The sequence below is a fragment of the Trichosurus vulpecula genome, chromosome 7 (assembly GCF_011100635.1).
Source record: "Trichosurus vulpecula isolate mTriVul1 chromosome 7, mTriVul1.pri, whole genome shotgun sequence".
NCBI classification, from domain to species: Eukaryota; Metazoa; Chordata; class Mammalia; order Diprotodontia; family Phalangeridae; genus Trichosurus; species Trichosurus vulpecula.
Window position 1 is genome coordinate 257,599,701 of NC_050579.1, and position 21,604 is coordinate 257,621,304.

General features: G+C 41.2%; 2 protein-coding genes across 2 annotated transcripts in view; both read left to right on the forward strand.

The window, feature by feature from the left end:
• Window positions 1–1,187, forward strand: part of LOC118857927 — a 43,838-nt gene extending 42,651 nt beyond the window's left edge. Inside the window, exon 4 of the mRNA XM_036768389.1 lies at window positions 758–1,187. Within this exon, the coding sequence (XP_036624284.1) occupies window positions 758–1,187 (430 nt within the window). The remainder of the gene's footprint in view (window positions 1–757) is intronic.
• A 3,795-nt stretch (window positions 1,188–4,982) lies between these two features.
• On the forward strand, window positions 4,983–20,086 carry LOC118857928 (histone H3-like centromeric protein CSE4). The gene is made up of 2 exons (XM_036768390.1): window positions 4,983–5,387; window positions 19,649–20,086. The coding sequence occupies exons 1-2, from the start codon at window positions 4,983–4,985 to the stop codon at window positions 20,084–20,086; spliced, it is 843 nt and encodes a 280-aa protein (XP_036624285.1).
• The last annotated feature ends 1,518 nt before the right edge of the window (window positions 20,087–21,604 follow it).

The following is a 21,604-nucleotide window of genomic DNA, read 5'->3' on the forward strand; positions in this document are numbered from 1 at the left end:
AATAAAAAAAGATAAGGAAGAATTGAGAGGTAGCGTGGTGAAGGGGGCGGGGGCGGGGGCGGGGTGGATTCTAAAACACCGGGATTCGTCTTGCCTCAGATATACTCTGGCTACAGGACTGTCAGCAAGTCAGACAACTCCTTATCCCAGTCAACTCTCTAAGACTAGAATTGTTCACACGGGGCGTCCCCACATGAAATAAAGTCTATACCAAAAGGTTTCCGCAACTCATGAAAAAAGACATAGCCTTAGAGGGCTTGTGAGGAAAGCATGGAAAAGAGGTGATAGGAAATGACATTAATCGGGGTAGGGCAAAGAAACGAACAGAGGTAAACTGACCAATCGGGAACCGCCGAGAGCTTTCTTTCAAACAAGAAATTTCGTTTGCAAACTACCCTAAAATTACCTAGAAGAACAAATTTAAATGCAACTAAAGAGGGAAGATAGTATTGAAAGGAAATCAATTATACGAAAGCTTGAGCACAGGTTAGACATGTGTAAAAATAAAGGAAGAATTTTCCAAAGAAAGAACAAGGGCGTAAGGGAATGCAAATGCTTGTAAATATAAGCTAGAGAGGTGAGGCTCCGTTAACCCGTGCAACTGTTGAGCTCATCGGCAGAGTACAGAGGATTGAACTATGAGCCAATTGGATTGAAGCACAGGTCTCCGAATATGACCTCAGTCCAATCAGCACAATCCTGCCTCTATAAAAGGAGGCGGCAGGCACTCGCTCTTCACCAGTCGCTTTTGAGAGAGGTATCTTGTTGTCTTCGGAATGGCTCGTACTAAGCAAACTGCCCGCAAGTCTACTGGCGGTAAGGCGCCCCGTAAGCAGCTCGCTACGAAGGCTGCCCGCAAGAGCGCGCCGGCTACCGGTGGTGTGAAGAAGCCTCACCGCTACCGGCCCGGCACCGTGGCTCTGCGGGAGATCCGCCGCTACCAGAAGTCCACCGAGCTGCTGATCCGCAAACTGCCTTTCCAGCGGCTGGTGCGCGAGATCGCCCAGGACTTCAAGACCGACCTGCGCTTCCAGAGCTCGGCCGTGATGGCCTTGCAGGAGGCCAGCGAAGCCTACCTGGTCGGGCTGTTTGAGGACACCAACCTGTGCGCCATCCACGCCAAGCGCGTGACCATCATGCCCAAAGACATCCAGCTGGCTCGCCGCATACGCGGAGAGAGGGCTTAAACAATACGTTCAGTTTTGTAATAACTAAATATACAAAAGGCTCTTTTCAGAGCCACCTGCGTGTTCTTTAGAAAGAGCTATAATACTGAAAATTAACTTAATTACCTAGTACGGTCTGCCGGTGAATTTCTAATGCTAACGCTGCTGACGGACGCCTCACCCACTCAAGTTTTACGGTGTTATTAATAAGAATGCATGGTGCGCATTGCCTTGGGAGAAATCCTAATAGAAAAATACTTACATACTTCGAATGACCCTCAACAGGCAAACAGGGTTGACTTGCCCAGGGTCAGAAAACCAACTGTCTGACATTAGATTGTTTGTGCTGCCTAACTTGCCCAATTAGGAAGGGTCTTTTCGGAAGCCTGAGGCAGAGATGATTTTGCGTGGTAAGGCATAACCAAGAATCATGAAATCAAAAAACTAGAACGCCTGAATCCAGGATAGTTAATGTCCGCTTACACAAATAAGGACTCAAGGCTCAACCTCTCGCTAGCACCAGGTTACTTCAAATTGGGAAATAAGTTTTTAAAAGACCGTATGCAAATTAGGGAATGTTGAGTTTTGTTTTCTATTGGTCAATGATGTAGACTTATCAACCAATCAGAATGTCTGCCGTGAAACTGTTCAGCGACAAGAAACTATCCTAGATTTTTTTTATATGGTCTCTTTTAAATTTTGCTTTTATTTAAATTCTTTTATTTTGCTTTTTTTAACTTTATTTTTGGTTCCAAATCTTTGGGTACATATGGACGCGGGAAGCAGGGGAAGAAAACTAGTGCCAAAGCTAACTCCCGATCTCCTAGAGCTAGATTCGTTTCCCGTGGGCTCTGTGAGGGAAGCTACGCAGCGTGAGTCGGCGCGTGGGCACTAGAAAACGCCTTGAACACTTGGCTGAAATCTTAAAATTAGTTGGTAATGCATCCTGTGACAACAAAAATAATTCCGCCACCAGGAGCGGGCTACATGCGAGGGGCAGAATTTCAACAAGCCCCGGAGCAAAGTAATTCCCCCAGGGTGTTCTGCTCCGTATCCACTCTGTGCTGCCACTCAAAGTCGCCATGAGGTTCCTGTACCCTGCAATTCTAGCACACCGAATTCCAAAGGATCTTTTCAGAGTTCTCTAACATAACTCTTGCATTCTTGTTTTGTCTTATTAAATGTCGATAACTAGAAATGATTTTTAAGCTTTGGGATTGAAAGGATTTAGAACTCAGACGACCTGAGTTCAAATTCCATTTCATCACTTAACTGTGTGACCTTGGACAAGTCACATCGACTTCTTTGTACCCCTGCACCTCATCTGTAAAAATGAGAGTTCGGCTAGATTTCTCTTGTCCTTTCTATGATCTATAATCCCATGAATTTAACCGAAAAGTGGAATTCAACCAACTGATGAAAGAGGGAGGCAGGTAACCATGTCCATCCCTGTCAAAAGTTTTCAGCTCTGAGTGACTCGTTGAGAAAAAAGTAAATCAACTAGAGCATATAATTCTATTCTAACAAGTTCTTTATTGATTACCACTCCCCTACAAGTATCAACCTGACCATAAGATTACCTTCCTGTAGAGAATTTGTCTTGCTTTCAAAATACCTGCAAAATCTAGTAGTTTTGCCCAAATAAGCTAGCTTCTAAATCAATAGCTGTGCACATATATAAAAGATATATAAAATATGGGTGTATATATACACATATGCATATATACGTTTATGTATATATGACCCATGCAAATTTTATTTTTTAATCAGTATCCTCCAAGGCATCTTCCAGCTCTAAATATTATCTCTTTTTCTCCGGGGGAAACTCAATATGGAAACTCTCCCTCCATAGATGCAGATAGACAACTATGTAATTTTATCCTAAACATTTGACTGAGAAACCAAAGTATTATGTCAAGTAGAGAAATTGGTAAATTGGAGAGAAATCATACTGGTGAAGAGAATAGGACAGTTTAGCCTCCGGAGCAAAGGGGAGGGATGTGATCGGAGTGGGTATGATAGGTATCTTTAAGTTTTTAAAGGGCTGTGGTGTGGAAAAGGGAATAAATTTAGGATCTTAAAAATATGGGATCATAGATTTAGAGGTGAAAGAAATCTCAGAGAGTTTAATGGCCATGTAATAGAATCTCTCCAATTTTTAATCATTAAGTCAAAAGGCATTATTAATCTTTACTATGTGTCAGGCACTGCATTAAGTGCTGGGGATACAATGAAAGTCAAAAAGGTGGCCTTTGTCCTTAGGGAGCTCACATTCTTAAAGGGATGTTTCTCACCCATAGGAAAATGAGACCCCCTAAGAGGTTTAAGTGACTTACATATTTGTTCTTCCTTGGCCCAAAGGAGCAGCGAGAGTGCAAGATTTGGGTTCAGAGGATTAGCCCTGCCTCTTAATATTTGACTCGCGGCAACTTATAGTTCAACTCTCTGGACCTCATCTATGAAATGAGAAGGCTACCCTATATGAACTCTAATCTAATCTCCCTTCCAACTGGCAACCTACGAACCCTACGATCTTCAGTTGCAAAGAGGCAGCTTTAGACTTCATACAAGGTAAAAATTCTAATCCAAAAGTGAACTGAGCTTTTTTCTGAAGATAACAGGGTCCTCCTAGAGGTATCCAACAGAAGTGTAAATGACATTTCTGATAAGCTTAACCGGGAATATTTGCCCTGAAAGTTTTTTTTAGCCATGAGGTGATTTTGTAACAAAAGATCATATTTGTACAGCACTTTGTTTTTCACCCCAACAAACTTGTGAAGAAAATAGCACAAGCATTATTCCTATTTTACAAATGAGGAAATAGATTCAAATAGTTTAAGATTTGCCCATGCTTATACCCCCTTGTAGGTGTTTGCCTGCAGGATTCAAATCTAAATCTTCTGATTCTCAAGTCTTCCTGCGAACATGATGTGCTTTCCAACTCTAACAATCCAAGATCTTTACTCTTTAATTCTCTGCCTCCTCATCCCCTCCTGGCTTCCTTATTTTCAAGTTCCAGCTTAAACCCCACCTTCTACCAGAGAGCTTTTCACCCGAAAAGCTTTTAATTCTAGTGCCTTCAAGATGTTGGTTATCTATAATGCACCCTCTATATAGATTGTTTGCACCTAGTTGTTTGCATGCTGTCTCATTAGATTGTGATTTTTAGAACAGATATTGTCTTCTGCCTTTCTTTATGTCCCCAAGTGCTTAACACTGCGCCTGGCACATACTGGGTACTTAATAAATGTTATTGAATGACTTTTTTTTTAAGATTGAAGACATTCCATAATTGAAATTATGAATTGAAAACAGAACCCTAAAAGAGGAAACACACTACACACACACACACACACACACACACACACACACACACACACACACACACTTTAAAGTTCCAGGACTTGGGGGAGGGGGAGGTTAAGCCCAGTTCAAGTTTCTAGTAAATCATTGAAATTTTCATTTAGAAATTGGAGGAAATCTCGATATCAAGGGAAGATTTTCCTCTTTTTAGATAAAATGATACTGTACAAAATGTGTCACATTAAAAAGGTATGGTTAGAGGGGAAAAAATTAACCAAAGAATCAAAACAAAAACCCAGCTACACAGGGTCAGGCAGGATGTTTTACTTAAACTAAGCGCTTTAAAAATCAAGGAAACAGGGGGATGAAAAACGGACCAATCCTATCATAGCGCGGGATTTCGAAAGTTTTCTAATCCAATCATGTAGCAGCTCAGTAGGTCTGGGTCTATAAATACGGAGCAGCAATCGGCCTTCTTGTACGCTGCAATTTCTTTCCCTCTTCTCTCTCATCATGGCTCGTACTAAGCAAACAGCTCGGAAATCCACCGGAGGTAAAGCTCCCAGAAAACAGCTCGCTACCAAGGCAGCTCGAAAAAGCGCCCCTGCTACCGGCGGCGTGAAGAAGCCTCACCGCTACCGGCCCGGCACCGTGGCGCTGCGGGAGATCCGCCGCTACCAGAAGTCCACCGAGCTCCTTGTTCGGAAACTGCCTTTCCAGCGGCTGGTGCGCGAGATCGCCCAGGACTTCAAGACCGACCTGCGCTTCCAGAGCTCGGCCGTGATGGCCTTGCAGGAGGCCAGCGAAGCCTACCTGGTCGGGCTGTTTGAGGACACCAACCTGTGCGCCATCCACGCCAAGCGGGTGACCATCATGCCCAAGGACATCCAGCTGGCTCGCCGCATCCGCGGGGAGAGGGCTTAAATTTACTGACCTGCTGTCAAAACTTACAAAGGCTCTTCTTAGAGCCACCTACAACTTCGTTAAGAGCAGCTGTTGCATTCCTAGAGTAGTCTTGACTTCAGACCCAAACGGCTCGGTTTGAGACCGCTAGGTGGCGCTAGGTCTAGAGTCAAGACCTGACATTTGTTAACCGTGTCTTGTGAACTTGTGCAAGTCGCTGACCTGTCTCAATTTCCTCTACTGTAAAATGGGGATAAAAAAGCACTTACCAGGGTTATTCCGAGGGTCAGATGAGATGTTTGTAAAGCACTTGGCCCTGTCATCACATAACATCCTAAATAAATATTAACATCTTCGTATAAATTACTCCCAAAGGAATTTTATTTAAACAAACAGGTGTTTATGTGTAAGGCATTGTATTAGTCACAGAGTATGGGAAAAAGGAAAGATCATCCTCCCTACCCTCAAGAAGTTGACAATTTTCTATTTAAGACACATGCAGAACTAATTATGATTTAGGACAGAATGTTTTAAGTGCAAAGGAGAAAGTTAAGTCCTAAAGTCCAAACCTCCCCTCTCTCTGATGTTAGACACCAAGGATACAATGCTGATACTTAAAGAAAAATTCTGTTCTCAATACTCCCATAAAACGTTGTCTCATCGTCTCTTGCAAGGTTTGTGGGGTATTCCTGAGAAGCTAGGGCAACCTGGCCTTGTTCCATCATTAACCAATTAAGGTGGTCTTATGAAATTCCCCAGTCCCCAATAAGTTTGTCTTTGTCAGGGACCTCAAGGAGTAGCTACAACCTGCAAATTTACAAAGGCATTCCTTAGAGATAGTGAGAGGTGCTCCTCGTAGTATGTAGGTGCTATGTCTGATTTCTTTGATGGAGCCAACAACCATCTTTCATCTCTGTCGTGCTGGCCAATTACATGCTGTCTGTTCTGTTCTTCATTCTACCATTGTAAAAATGTATTGCATCTTTAATTCCGGGTGTCTTCGCCAGAGGTAGGGCCGTTTGACACATCTTTTATTATTAGGTCAAATGCCCCTCACTGAAATCCAATTCACTTGCAAGTCATAACATCTCCTTCTCGATGGCATGATCCTCTTCGAGGACAAAGGACAAACAACATGCCCGTCATAATAAATGATGTTTTACTCGGAGATTTGCCTCAGTTTGCCTCTGTTAAATTTCAAATGAAGCAGTATCTTTTCAGAAATGTTTTCTGTGATTTATTGCTATAATTATATGTTTTTTGTTGTTCTTATTATTAATATGGTCCGTTGTTTTCATAGTTTTTCTAATATTGAACCAGTCCTGCATTCTGGGTAGAAATCCAACCTTGTCATAGTATATAATTTTTTGATATGATGCTGTAGTGTAAGGACACTAATGTCATATTTAAATTTTTTGACATCAATATTCATTAGGGATATTGGTCTGTAGTTTTCCTTCTCATTTTTGACTATTCTTGGTTTAGCTATCAAGACTATTTTTGTATCAAACAAGGAATTTGGTAGGACCCCTTCTTTACCTATTTTTCTTGAACAATTTATGTAATATTGGAATTAATTGTTCTTGTTAATTATGTAAATGTTTGATATGATTTACTTGTAAATCCATTTGGTCCTGGGTTTTTTTCTTTGGGAATTCATTTATGCCTGGTTCAATTTCCTTTTCTAAGACTGGGTTATTTAAATCTTATTTCTTGTCTATTAATCTGGGCATTTTATATTTTTGTAAATATTTATCCATTTCATCTAAATTTTATTGGTATATAGTTAGGTTCTTACACCATATATAGGTATATAATGAGTTTAATAAGTTATTTTATTTCTTTTTATTGGTAGCAAATTAACATTTTCTTTCATTTCTGACAATTTGGTTTTTCTTTTTTAAAAAACAAAGTAGCTAACAGTTTACCTATTTGATTTTTTTTCTAAAAAAAGCTAGCTTCATTTACTAATTCAATGTTTTTTTTTTCCTTTTAATTTTGGAAATCTTTTTGATTTTCATGATTTTGTTTTGGTGTTTTACTAGGGGGTTTTAATTTGTTGTTTTTCCAAGTTTTTTTAGTTGTATGCGAATTTGATAAGTTCTTTCTTTTATTGATGAAAGCGTTTAAAGACATAAATTTTCCTCCAAAGACTGCTTTGACTTCATCCCCAAAATATTGGTATATTATCTCATTTACATAAATTATTGTTTGTAAGATTTATGCCCCATCCATTTTTAGGATTATTTTAGTCTACAATTAATGTTAATTGTATCTACATAATTAAAATGAAATGGCTCTTTATCAGTGGCCCTTTGAGTATAATTTGTATTGCATTTTATTTAATTTGATTGCATTTTATTTTATTTTATTGCATTTACTGCATTTGTTTGTGAGATTTTTATGCCCTAATACATAATTAGTGTTTTTGAAGTTTCCATGCACAGCTGAGAAATAGGTAAAATGTATATTCATTTCTATCCTCATCCTATAATCTCCAGAGGTATATTATATCTAACTTTTCAAAAGCTCTTTTCAAGAGGTCCCCCACTATTATAGTTTTACTCTCTGTTTCTTCGTGTAACTCACTTAACTTTGCCTTTGGGTACATATGCTTAGTATTGATAGTAATTCATTGTCTGTGACACATTTCAGTAAAATGTAGTTTCCTTGTTTATCTCTTTTGATTAAGTCTAGTTTTGCTTTTGCTTTCTCTGAGATCAAGATTGCTTTCCTTGCCTTATTTTAACTCTCTATGGATCTTTCTGTTTCAAGTGTGTTTCTGTAACATTGGATTCTGTTTCCTAATCCATCTTGATATTTTCTGTTTTATAGGTGATTTTATGTCATTCATTTCAGAGTTATGGTTGTTAATATCATATTTCCCTCCATCCTATTCTCTTATACTTTTCCTTCCATTTGTTACTGCCTTGTCTTCATAAAGAAGATGATGAGAAGAAATGAGTTCAGTACCAGTGCTCTAAGTTTGGTCAAATCTTCTTCTGTTCTCCTGCCCCTCTTCTGCTTCTCTGACTCAAAACCCATTAATATCCTTTTATTCTTTCTTTTCTTTTTAGCCCTTCTTTGAAATTCACAGCCTCAATTATAGTTTGTTTTGCTTAAAATTAATCCCTGCCCTCTCTCTTATTGCCTTCCCTTTCCCATTTTCTCTTTCCCTCCTATTTCTGAGTGATACCCAATTATGCATGTGTATATATGCATTTGTGTGCATCTCTGTGTGCATATTCTTCCTCCATTTGACCATTTCAAATGAGAGTAAATTCAAGTGTTGACTACTCCCCCAACCTCTCTCTTTGCCTATAAAGATATCGCTTATGCACCCTAATTATAATATTATTTTCCCCTATACTGCCTTTCACTCCTCCCCACTCCCACCCAGTACATTCTTTTCCTTCTCCCTTTCCATTCCTTATAATTGAAACATAACAGAACCATTTCCTCACTCTCTGTCCCATTAGACTCCCTTTATGACCCTTGATGATGATAAGGTTCAGAGGTAATACGTATTTCATCTCCCCTTATTTGAATGTTAACAATTGATCTTTAGTCTCTTGTGATCGCTTGCTCATGCTCATTTTTTATGTTTCTCTTGATTCCTGTGTTTGTATTGCAAAGTTTTCATGACGCTCTGGTCTTTCTTTTCATCAGAAATGATTGAAAATTCTCTATTTCATTATCCTCAGTTTTTCTGGGTAAGTTATTCTTTGTTGTAAGCCTATATCTTTTGCCTGCTGGAATACCTTATTACAAGCTCTTTGTTCCTTTATGATGTTAGCTGTTAAATCATGTGTGATCCTGACTATGGCTCTTCTCTAATTGAATTCTTTCTTTCTGACTGCTTACAGAATTTTTTCTTTGAGCTAAAAGTTCTGGATTTGGGCTTTAACTATTCCTGGGAATTTTCAGTTGGGGGTTTCTTCCAAGATTGGATTCTGTTTCCACTTGGCTTTCTGGTTCTAAGAGATCTGCATAGTGTTCTTTTGTGATTTCTTGCAATATGATGTTTAAGATTTTTTTTGGTTATGGCTCTCAGGTAGTCTAATGATTCTTCAATTTTTTTCTCTGTAATCTGTTTTTGTTGTTGTTTTTGAGTTGCTTTTGTCATAAGACATTTTACATTTTTCAGTCTTTTGACTTCATTTTAAAATTTCTTATTGTCTCATGGAGTCATTAACTTCTGTTCTGTCAATTCTAATTTTAGGGGATAATTTTGTTAGATAAGTTTTTGTACACCTTCTTCTAAACTGTTAATTCTCAAATCTTTCTTCCATAGCTCTCCCTTCTTTTCCCATTTTTTCTTCTACCACTTTCATCTTATTTTAAAAATCATTTTTAAGTTCTTTTTGAAACTCGTGTTTCTTCAAGGAACTCTGGTTGAACTAGCATATAATGTGTGTTTGCATACACATTTTGTGTGTGTGTGTGTGTGTGTGTGTGTGTGTGTGTGTGTGTGTTTCCATTTCGGTTTTGCCTGTAGATGTTTGGGAGTATTCTCTTTTTCTGGGTTTTATCTTGAGCTTCTCTGTTACCAAAATAGCTCTTTATAGTTTTCTTTTCTGTTTGCTCCTTCTTCCAGGCTAGTTCTGCATTTTGGATTTTATGTTAGGGCTGGGCTCTGGGCACTTCTGGAGGGAATGTCTGAACTGACATTTAATCCTGTTGGGCCCTTTTGCCCTTCTTCAGGCATTTGAGGACTGTGTTATTCCAGGATCTCAAGGCCATCTCAGGCTCAGGACCAGCAAACTTTCAATGCTTGCCTAGTGGTGTGATTCAGGGCAAAGTCTGAGCATTATCCTCCTGGTTCAAGCTCTTCAAGTTCTTTACCTGGGTTTGGGTCTGCACAACATTCCTTTTGGTTGTTCACTGGTTAGAAGTTCCATTAGATTACAGCCAGACTCAACCAGCCAGCTGAAAAGCTCTTACTGGTTTAGGTTGACAAAACTTCAGGATCCCCTTTGGTCTGGGATTACTGCCCTGGTAATTCCTTGCAGTCTTCCAACTCAGTTTCAGGATCAGTCAAAGCCACCCAGCCACTTTTTGTTTTGGCACTTGTTCCTCACTCAGTAATAGGATCTATGACTGTCCCCTCACCCCGGAACATCATTCCACCCTGGATTTGTGACCTGGAATTGCCCAGTCACCTCAGCTGCTAGTGTCTTCCCCTTCAGGTTGCTTTCCTTCCATTCTGTATATATCTTTTATGTACCTAGTCATTTATGTATCATGTCTTCCATTAGAATGGAAGCCTGGCACATAGGAAACATCTAAGAAATACCTGTCGACTGACTGTGGCATATTAAATGATGGTAGAGGGCAGAGACTGGTCTTAGGAAGACCAATAGGGAAATTAAGACCAATTAGGGAAATTAAGCATAGAAGATAGAGTGGGGTCTTGAGTTTAGATAGACTGGTTTCAAATCCTGCTGCTAACATATACTGGCTGTGTGATCACGTGAAAGTCATCTATCCTCTCAGTGCCCAAAATACTCTAAGACTGAATTTCTGGGCAAGTGCCAGTCTGCATTGTTATAGGGAAATCATAGGTCCAATTCCATCAAAAAGATGACAGATTTTATCTTGAATGAATGGGAGAATTTTTATGTCCATAATAATGAATATAAGGAGAGGAAAGGGCAGGGTTGTTGTTTTTTTTTTAACTTATTAAAATAGGAGTTTTGATAGAAAAATAAACATAATCCACCTTATATCAGGACAACTCATTTTTTGTTGCAGGGAAAATGTAGTGGCAACTTGTCTTTTCTCCTTCCATATCACTTTTCTTCAACTGCCTATTCCCTTCTCATTCCATCCCCAGCGAAATCAATTCAGGATTCCAAAGCAATTCAGGCCTGAAGGGACAACTAAGGGTGGAAATTAGGGACTCTACTATCCCTATACATCAGGGCTAATGATGGCAAGAAATAAAAGTTGTGGGAAAGAAGACACAAGACTTTAGAATCACTGAAACCTAACCTAGTATTGAGAATGGAGACCCACTTGGTGGGTTCCCGACCACGGGATATATTTCCATGAGGTCAGAGACGGGCAGAACTGCAGTGGTGAAAGGAAGAAGAGCCAGGCAGGCCAAGTGTTCTCAAATAAGGGAAGGTAACACTGCAATATCCTTTATAGCTATTCAGACTGACTGATAACTAAAATGCCAATAACTGAGAATTGTAGAAGACAGCCAATACTATCTGCCAGAAAAGTCCAGGGGGAATAATGCTTCAGAGGACAGTAAGAGAGTGGCAATAAGTAGCAGCAGTCCTACCCTATCCCCACCCAATCATCTACTTTAATAGACTGAGAAATGTAGGCAGAACAATGAATTATACTATGAAGACGGCCAGACGAACCATGGAGAACAACAGTGAGGAGCAACCACAAGAGCTTCAGCAGGAGATACATACTGGAGAACCACATTAGAGAAAACACTTGCTGAGAGCCTACCCAGTATGACTATAAGTGGTTAAGGATAGAAAGGCCCACAGATGGGCATAATTTTCTGTAAGCTCTATTCGTTTTCTATGACCTATAAATAAACTTTACATTTTTGTGAGTTGTCTGTTTGCAAAGGGAGTTTGTGACAACACATTGGATGACATGGGGAAATTTGCATATTAAATGAGATACAAAATCAAAGCCAAAGATCATGTCAATCCTGATGAATGATTACTGGAGGTCCCAATAGAGGTCCAATATAATCTATTTTCCAGTAAGTAAGCTTAAGGAAGTCCCCTAGGTCTTTCACAGGGGAGAAGAGAAGGATGGCTTTGCTAACATAATGGACATTCCCCTCAAGTAAATCAGCTTAGCTAATAGGGACCCATGCCTTACTAGCTGTAGATAATAACACATGAGAGATCCATTGTGCTAGTGGGTACATTGTAGAATAGGGTCATTAATATATTTAACTGAATGTGCTAGTTCCTATCAATCATGTTATTATATACAACTTTGGTGAACTAAGTGGATGACCAAATTTTCAAATAAGTTTCAGGTTGGATTATATTTCCTCTGAAGTCACTTCCAATTCTGGATTTCAGTAATTCTGTAACTGATGTGCATTTGATGGGGTCCAGGCCCCAAACGGAGACCTCTTTCCCTAACCCAAAAAGGCCCATTTGTCTATAGGCCCTGAAAGAACCCCCTACCTTGTACTCCTCTTGAATCTTCCTACTTGATCTGGCCTTGGCCCAAGGCTATAACCTTACATTATCATTAGCCTTGCCCTTTATTGTCCAGCTACTTCCCACCCTTGACACTATCAATATCAGCCCCCCTCAACTATTTCCCACCCTTAATCTCATTTCCTGGAGTCTGACCTCGTCACCCCAGTCCCATCAAGATCCTCCTTAAACCCCTCCTCAAGGCCCTCCCTAAACCCCTCTAGTCACCCCAGACTACTTTGACTACCGTAGATCCCTCCCACAATCTTTTCTGTATATAAATCTCATCTGGCTTCCAAAAAGGCACTCAGATTCCTTAAGAGTCTAGCCTATGGTGTGACTTCTTGAGGACCTGGCCAATATAGCTAATCTTAATAAACTTTGTCTTTTTCCTTGACTGAGAAGGCTTGAGTCAAATTCATGTGTCGGTACTTTGGGGTCTTGAGCACCCCTCAACTCCAGACCTCATCACGTTAACATACATTACGTATAGGTAGTATTGTTGGCCCCAAGAAAACACATCTTACCCAAGACCTGAGTGGATTCTTCATTATTGTCTAGTATGTATGACAACACAGTCCTAACCATTTGGTACTGTCCACTGTATTGGTGAAAAACTCATTTCTGGTAGAGGTTTTATGACTATCAGTGTTGTACACAGGAAACAAAAATGTACCATCTCACTGGGAGGAATGACCTTCTCCAGTGCCTAAAAGTGTTTCATGTTTTAACGTATTGAGGATTACCTGGTTCCCCTGCCTTTGAAGTCAGGCTGCCCTAGGACTGCGTTCAATCTGCTTAAGCTCAGATGGTAGCCTATTGTAGACATGGCTGTAACCCTAGCACTCGTTTAGTTCAGACTTAATGTTGAGGCTTAATGAAGCCACTGCACAAAGGAAGTTTACTTTGTTCCATCACCGCAAGATTATATAGCAAGGGTACAGTGGTGCTTAGCTTCTCTGAAGTCCCCCTCCATCTTCATCTGGAAATCTATCTGGTCAGTAGGTCATCAAGGTATGGTGAGGGGGTGGGGAGTATACTACATCCAAGAAGCTGCATCAGGGAAATGCTGGACCTATAACACATGCGCCCACTTTGGACCATTGGTCTTTACAACTGGGAGACTTGTTCTGGATCCGAGGGGCTGATTCTCATCAACCCCAAGAGCTTCATACCATTTTGTGAATCCCTCACAAGTTTGGGTGCCATATACTCTGCTTTCTTTTTGAATGAAGCATGCTTGTTCTATTAGCAGGTGAATTAAATCCTCTATTGGAGGGATGCTATGAACTGGAGAGATCTTTGCAGAAATTTTGGATGGAATTCCATCCAGACAGCTCTCTTCATTAGCAAGAGAGCTTTTGGGGAAAAATATGGGTCATCTTATGTGCTGGAGGAACTTGTGGAAGAATTTTTACTAAGGACAATTTGACTTCTTACCTAAAAGGGAGGAGGTGACTTTCAGATAACCCTAAATTCTCAGTTCCCCTTGGAAGGGATTTGCATGCTTTGGGAACTGATTGGCCCTGTGACAGTATCCTCTTAAGTGAGGTTATAAGCTTATAAAACATACTGATGGAAAAAGACTGACAATAACATTTTTCTAAGGTTAATGCAGCTATGGCCCCCAAATGATATTTTGTCTACTACTAGTCCATTTTTTCTACCTAATATGCAAGCTCCTAAAATAATATTGTCTACCACCAGTTTGTTTTTTCTCCTTCATAAGCCCCCTAAATAATATTTTGTCCTAACACCTGATATGCAATTCCACTAGCTCCAAGAAGGCTATCCAAAAGCATAAGAACCCTACCCTCAGAAGGGCACTTTAGAGCACAATCCCCCCTCAAGCAAGAGCACACTGTCCCATCAAGGCCTTCCTAATGAACTCCCTGTGCTCTGTGCCCCCCAACACAGCAGTGCCCTACATGAATGATAGTCTATGTTAGTATATATGTCTGAGTTCTCTCTCCTTTTCCTCCTCTTCCCATTGCCAGCAATAAAGCTTTGCACTGAACTGACTTCTCTTGTTTTACATGTTATTCTTAGCACCTGAAATTATTAAGGGATTGTTTTCCCCAATGTCTCTTCCTGGCCCATGAGTCTTTCCTTAGACATAAACCGACAGCATAGGTCTGAGTAGATAGTGAAACATGTGTTAATCAGTCCTCAAAAGTATTTCATGTTAATGTTTTAAGCATAAATCTTCTAGTGAGATTACAATGTGCAGTGGATTATAGTAATGTGTTTTAATTATTTACCAAAGTACACACACAAATTTTTTATTTTAAACATTTTTGAGGTAGAAGAAATAGCTTTCCTTACTTTGTACATTAGGTACATTTTCTAGACATAATCCCATTACTTTTAGAGGGGAAACCCTAGATATGAACCAAACCTAAGCTTTGTTTTAGAGATTTTCCCATTTTACTCTGGGACAGGAACATAGTCAGCAAGAATTTGAGAAAACCCTTTTTCCTTTATTTTAGGGCTCCCCCAGGACTGAACCTCATCTGCTTGAGCATAGAGCCAGGGCTCCCAGTGGGAGAGGCCTTCCTCATTTCATATCATAGCTCATTGTCTAAATGTAAGGAGGTGTTTCCGTGTGTGTGTGTGTGTGTGTGTGTGTGTGTGTGTGTGTGTGTGTGTGTGTTCTAGAGTCAGTACAGCTGTTGGACTAGAGATTCATTAAATGACAGGGTATCAACATTTTCTTGCAAGTTTGTGTTGTCAGTTTACCATGGTTTGGTCCTTTATTGTATATACCCCATTTATAGAGAATTCAGGTTGAAACAGGACCTCATGTCTTCAGTCTCATGCTCACTTTCTTCCAAAGTGTGGCAGTAAACTAAGCCTGATCTCTCAAATCAGGTGTTTGGTTTTTGGTTTGGGGGGTTGGTTTTATTTGAGGGAAGGGGGTATTATTTGTTTGATTTTTGCAAGTTAAGACCATATCTGGATCCAGTGCCTTCCCAAATTCAAACCTGGACTTTATCCTATTCCTCCTTATCCCTTCCTTCTTAAACACCAATCCCAATTCTAGAGAAGCTAATATCTCCAACCAGTTGGAAATAGCCAAGTAATCCCTGAAGAAAGGCTTAGAGCTTTGGATTTAGAGTCAGAGAATTTGGGTTTTGAACCAAAGCCCTTTTGTGATGATTTTCAATCTTGAATTTCCAACTACATATTAGACATCTCAAATTAGATGTCTTATTAATACCTTAAACTCAGCATGTCCAAAACTGAATTCATTGTCTTTCCTCCCGCATCCCCTCCTCCTTCCAAACTTCCATATTCCATATTATTCTAAAGGGAACCACCATCCTCTCAGTCAACCAGGCTCAAAATTTAAATGTCATCCTCCACACTCATCCCCCATAGCCAATCTGTTGCCAAGGTCTGTTGATTTTACCTTTGTAACATCTCTCCCATATATACCCCTTTGTCTCCTCTGACACTGCCACCACCCTGGTATGGGCCTTCAATCACCTCATGCTTGGACTACTGCAACAGCCAGGTGGTTGGTCTGGATGCCGTTAATCTTTCCCCACCTCAGTCCATCCTCTACCCACCTATCAAAATGATCTGCCTAAAACAGGTCTGACCTTGTCACACTCCCCCACATCCAGTTCAGTAAATTCCAGTGGCTCTCTATCACCTCCAGGATCAAATACGAATTCCTTTGTTTGATGTTCGTAACCCTTCATGACCTGCCCTCCCCACTAGTTTTCCAGTCTTCTAACACCCTATTCTTCAGTTTATTAGTCTCCTTGTTGTTCCTTTGAGCGAGACACTATATCCTAAATATGGATATTTTCACTGGCTATCCCCCATGCCAGGAATGCTCTCTGCCCTCATCTCTGCCTCCTGGCTTCCCTGGCTTCCTCCAAGTCCCAGCTTTCACAGGAAACCTTTCTTAATCCCTGTGTTGGTAAGCAAAATGGGCTCCTTAGCACTTAGTTCAACAAGTGCCCTTGAAGAGTTTGGTTTGTTTCCTTTGAGTAATTCAGTGTATTTCATTGAGCCTTACTAGGTGCTAAGCCCTAGGCCCAAACCCCTATTAGGTGTAAAACCTGTGTGGGTGTGGACTGGTAACTAAGGTGGGACCCAAGGTGGGGCTAGTTTACAAATGAGTTTGAATGATAGGTTTGGGACATCAGAGGCTCTTAGGCTACGTGGGTTTAAGTCGCCTCTTTGTGATTTTAGGTCACATGGGTGAGTCGAATGTGTGACTCACCCCTGACACTGAAAAAGATATAAAACCAGGGGTTGGCCTTCTCTTCTTTGGAGCTCTTACCCACAGCAGTGGTGGCGCGTGTGATTGTGGGCCAGCCCTTGTTCTGAGCTCCCGGGCTAAACCTAGATGTTGGTAACTATGAATTGTATTGGGTCTGTGTGTTTGTAATTTCTTTAGGGCTCTCACTCGTGGTGGAGACTCCAGGCAGCTGTAGCTAGGAGCCCTCCAGCTTGTAACCCAGATGCTGAGACTCTGTTAAACTCTGGTAACTATGTACTGGGATTTGAATCAGACAAGGTCTGTATGTCGATGTTTGTAATTTGTTTGTATTGTGTTCTGAAGTTCAGGGTGGTGGTTTTTTTCCCTGAACTAAGTGAATGATACTTGTATGCTGAATTAAAGTAAGCTTGACAACCCCTTTACTTAGCTTTCCTTAGTTAAGCAGATCAAAAGAACCTGTGCTTTTGCAGTGTGTTGGCAGCTTTCTGGGTGCTGGTTGTTGGTGGATCTTGCACCCCCACAGAAGCTGCTAGCTGGATTGTTGAAACAATCCTCCTAATTCTAGTTCCTTCACTCTTTGATTATTTCCAATTTAATTAATTCAAATTACTTCCAATAGCCCATTTGTTGAACAAGATGGAGCTAACCACAGACACCTGGAGTACTTCACTAGAGACCTTTTTCCAAGTTGGTTTCCAAAATGGTTTATCATTTTTACCCCTAGAACTGAAATGAGATGTTATTAATGCTGCTTTTGTAATTTTGAAGAAAACGATATGATACTCCTCTGATTTACCCACCACTATTACCTTGTGCAAAAAAAGGAAATTAGGCTATTCTGGCATGACCTCTTCTTGATATATCCAAGTTGAATCTTCCTCAGTTACTTGCAGGGGAGCGGGCAGTGTCAGATGGTAACTTGGTCAGACCTGTGCTTCCAGGAAAATCACTTCGACAGCTAAGAAGGGGTTCAACTGGAGTGGGTAGGCCAAAAGCAAGTAGCCTCTTTTATAGAGTGTCAGAGGAGACAAGGGGGCATATGGGAGAGATGCTACAAAAGTCACAGTAGTCATACTGAGTGAGAAAAACATATGCAAACAAGGAGATTGCAATTCTATATTTTTATTGGTTAGTTTACTGAATTTTTTTTAACTAATTGCAGAGCCCACATTCTTCTTCCTGTGACTGCTATAAATGTTGCTTCACTACTCAAACCATGTTTTAATTTCTCTTCCTTTGTATTGACTTTTGCTTTTTTTGTTTTGCAGAAAGCAGAGTAGGAAATCTCCTGCTGATTTGCAGTTCCCAATTAACTGTTTGCACTGTCTGCCGCACAAAGGCAATGAATACTTATAAAAGCTTGATGCCAGGGCACCTGTACACCTAGTCATTGTTCTGATATAGCTGACCATTGAAGTCTTGGGCTAAGCTGCTAATGGGCCAACTACAAGAGGCTGATATCCATTCCAACATCCAGGTCCTGATGGCTGCCTAAGAAGGTGGAGAGTCCCCACAAAATGCAAGGCTAATAAAAGGTTTTGTGCTGACAGGCACTTAAATCCAAAAGTAAAGAATGATAAAAATCTAAGAGCTCCTTTGAGATCCCCCACTCTGAAAGGATGTAGCTGTGCCACTTTCTTAAGTTGTAAAAATGCTTTGATCTCCCCTTCACTGGAAAAAGTCAAGGAGCCAAAGGAGGCTAAAATTCATTTTGGAGGTGAGGTAAAAATAACCTGCTCGCCCAAATCAAAGAAATAAGGAGTAGCAGTCTGAATTCCAACCAGGCTGTCTCACTCTAGCCTGATGTTAATTCATTGTCCCATTTCCTTTCTCTTAAGCACAAGTCATTTAAATGCAGCAAATTTGGTGGAAGCTTTGACTTGTAGCCTATGAAGTTCTCTACTTAGCATCTGGATTTCACTTCACCTTTTTACACTTGCCACACTTCAGGACTGAGAATCCACCTTTGATAATGTGGGAGGGGATGAATGAATGGCACTTACCAAGGGCTTACTATGAGAGAATCAATGTGCCGAGGTTACAAACGGTAAAAGGGAGGCTGCTCCAGCTCCTTCTAACTCCAGATGACACACATAGCGTAATAAAAGTCTGCTTTCTCAAGGGTACTACCCCTAACTGCTGCAAAGAAAATGCTGTATGGCAGCCATTCTAAGGGAAAATTCCTGCAGATAAACATCTTTTCACCAAGGGACTAGGCGATTTTTTTTAGAACTACACAAACTCCTGAAACCCTATCAGATTACAGCAAATGTTACATTTAAAAGGATTTCAGCTCCCTTGCTGCTACTGAGCTATGGCTACCAAATCAGGAATAAATCGACTAATGCAAATTAAAGACTCCCATAAAATAATCTTTAGTAAACTCCTTAGAAGAGGGATTGTTTCTTTGCGTTCCTATCTCACAGCATCTGGAACATAGGTGAGTAATAAATGTTTGGATGATTGATTAACTGAAATGAACTAAAAAGGAGAAAAATAGAAAGAATGAGAAATCTGGTTACAGCAAGTCTAAAATAACTCGATATTTTTTTTAAAGAAGTATTTCTTTTGTCCAGTTGCAGGAAATGTCAGATAGCATTTAAAATCAGATCTGTTCCACGAGACTGTGACATAGTGGCAAAGGAATTTTGTCGGCATTTCCGAAAGCCCCATTTGCAGGGAAGGAACAAAAGGAAAAAAAAAATCTAAAAACTGTTGGCGCCTTCAGTTTCAAACTCGACGATGGACCAATCCGGTCTCAGCGCGGGACTTTTCAATATGATCTAGTCCAATCAGAAGAGAGCTTTGTCTATAAATACCGCAGAATCCTCTTTTCCTTTCTGTTATAGTGCATAGGTTTTTGTTGTCTCGCTGCAATGGCTCGTACTAAGCAGACCGCGCGAAAGTCTACCGGCGGCAAGGCGCCCCGCAAACAGCTCGCTACGAAGGCCGCCCGCAAGAGCGCGCCGGCTACCGGCGGCGTGAAGAAGCCTCACCGCTACCGGCCCGGCACCGTGGCCCTGCGGGAGATCCGCCGCTACCAGAAGTCCACCGAGCTGCTGATCCGCAAACTGCCCTTCCAGCGGCTGGTGCGCGAGATCGCCCAGGACTTCAAGACCGACCTGCGCTTCCAGAGCTCGGCCGTGATGGCCTTGCAGGAGGCCAGCGAAGCCTACCTGGTCGGTTTGTTTGAGGACACCAACCTGTGCGCCATCCACGCCAAGCGCGTGACCATCATGCCCAAAGACATCCAGCTGGCTCGCCGCATCCGCGGGGAGAGAGCTTAGACTACAGGCGGTCTTTGAAACACAGCACCCAAAGGCTCTTTTCAGAGCCACCCACAACTTCTTTAAATAACTGTAGCGCTCTTTGCTCTGCGGGGTTTTTGTGTATCTGCATGTATTCGCTGTTTTCTGGGTTGCTTTGGCATAGACCGGCTCAGGAGCAATGACCGCTCCGGCCATTTTAAAAGATCTCTCCGCATTAAAGTCGGCCTCATTGCCTGTGCGTTCCCCACCTCGGTGGGGAGGAGAGGGAGTCCAATCAGGCACGAAAGCGTGGCCAGACAGGAAATGTGCACTTACTGTGCGTCACTAAAATGCTTTTTGTTTCGCTTTCACAGGACTCTAGCTTCTGCCTGCAAAAGAGAAGCTTTGCGTCTTTCTTTAGCCTCAGTCTATTCAAATATCTGCCCATTTGAGGTGAATTGGACCCAAATCAGACTTTTAACCCCCAAGATAACTGTCCTCAGAAGTTTGGGCTAGGGCTAAACTCAACTGAAACTTCTTCCATCGGAAGTAAAGAGATCCCGTACGACTTAGCTCCTAATTTATAACCTAATTTTGAGCTAGTCTTCACCCGCAGCTTTTTTCCTCACCTTAAAATGAGAGGATCGAAGTACAAGTCTTAAAGGCCTTTCCAGTTCTAAGTCCTAGATGGCATTCCTCATTCATGTGCATGAAAAATTCCATTTCCAGCGGATATACTGACAAAATTATTTGATCTGGTTAGCTTTTTTGCAACTAATATATCTGATTATGGATCAAAAAGGGTTATTAGGGTTGAAAGGATTAACAAAATAATTAGCTTGTGGTATTCAAGCATTTTAACATTTTAACGGGTCTCCCTACTAAATGGGGCAGCTAGGTGGCTCAGTGGACAGAGTGCTGGGCCAGGAGGCCAGAGGACCTGAGTTCAACTTTGGCCTTACTAGCTGTGTGACCCTGGGAAAGTCACTTCACCCTGCTTGCCTCAGTTTCCTCATCTGTAAAATGAGCTGGAGAAGGAAATGGCAAACCACTCCAGTATCTTTGCCAAGAAAACCCCAGATGGGGATCACAAAGAGTGAGACACGACTGGACGATTAGTGGGCATCATCTTTGTTTCCAGTTCTTTGCTGCCATAAATGTTTTTTATTATTCATTTATTTACTTTGCTGAGGCAATTGGGGTTAAGTGACTTGCCCAGGGTCACACAGCTAGTAAGCATCAAGTGTCTGAGGCTGGATTTGAACCCAGGTCCTCCTGACTCCAAGGCCGGTGCGCTAGCCACTGAGCCATCTAGCTGCCCCCACAAATGGTTTTATTATGAGTATCTTGGTTCATATGAGACCTTCTGTGTATGACAAGGAGACATATGCCTAATAGTGGAACCTAAGAGCGATGGATCACGCGTCAGAGGATGTGAGTTCAAATGCCTCCTCTCCTTGTTACCTGTGGGGCTTTGGCCAAGTCATTTGACGTTCATAAACTTCAGTTTCTTCATCTGCAAAATGAAAGGATTAAATTAAATAGTCTTGGCGTCCC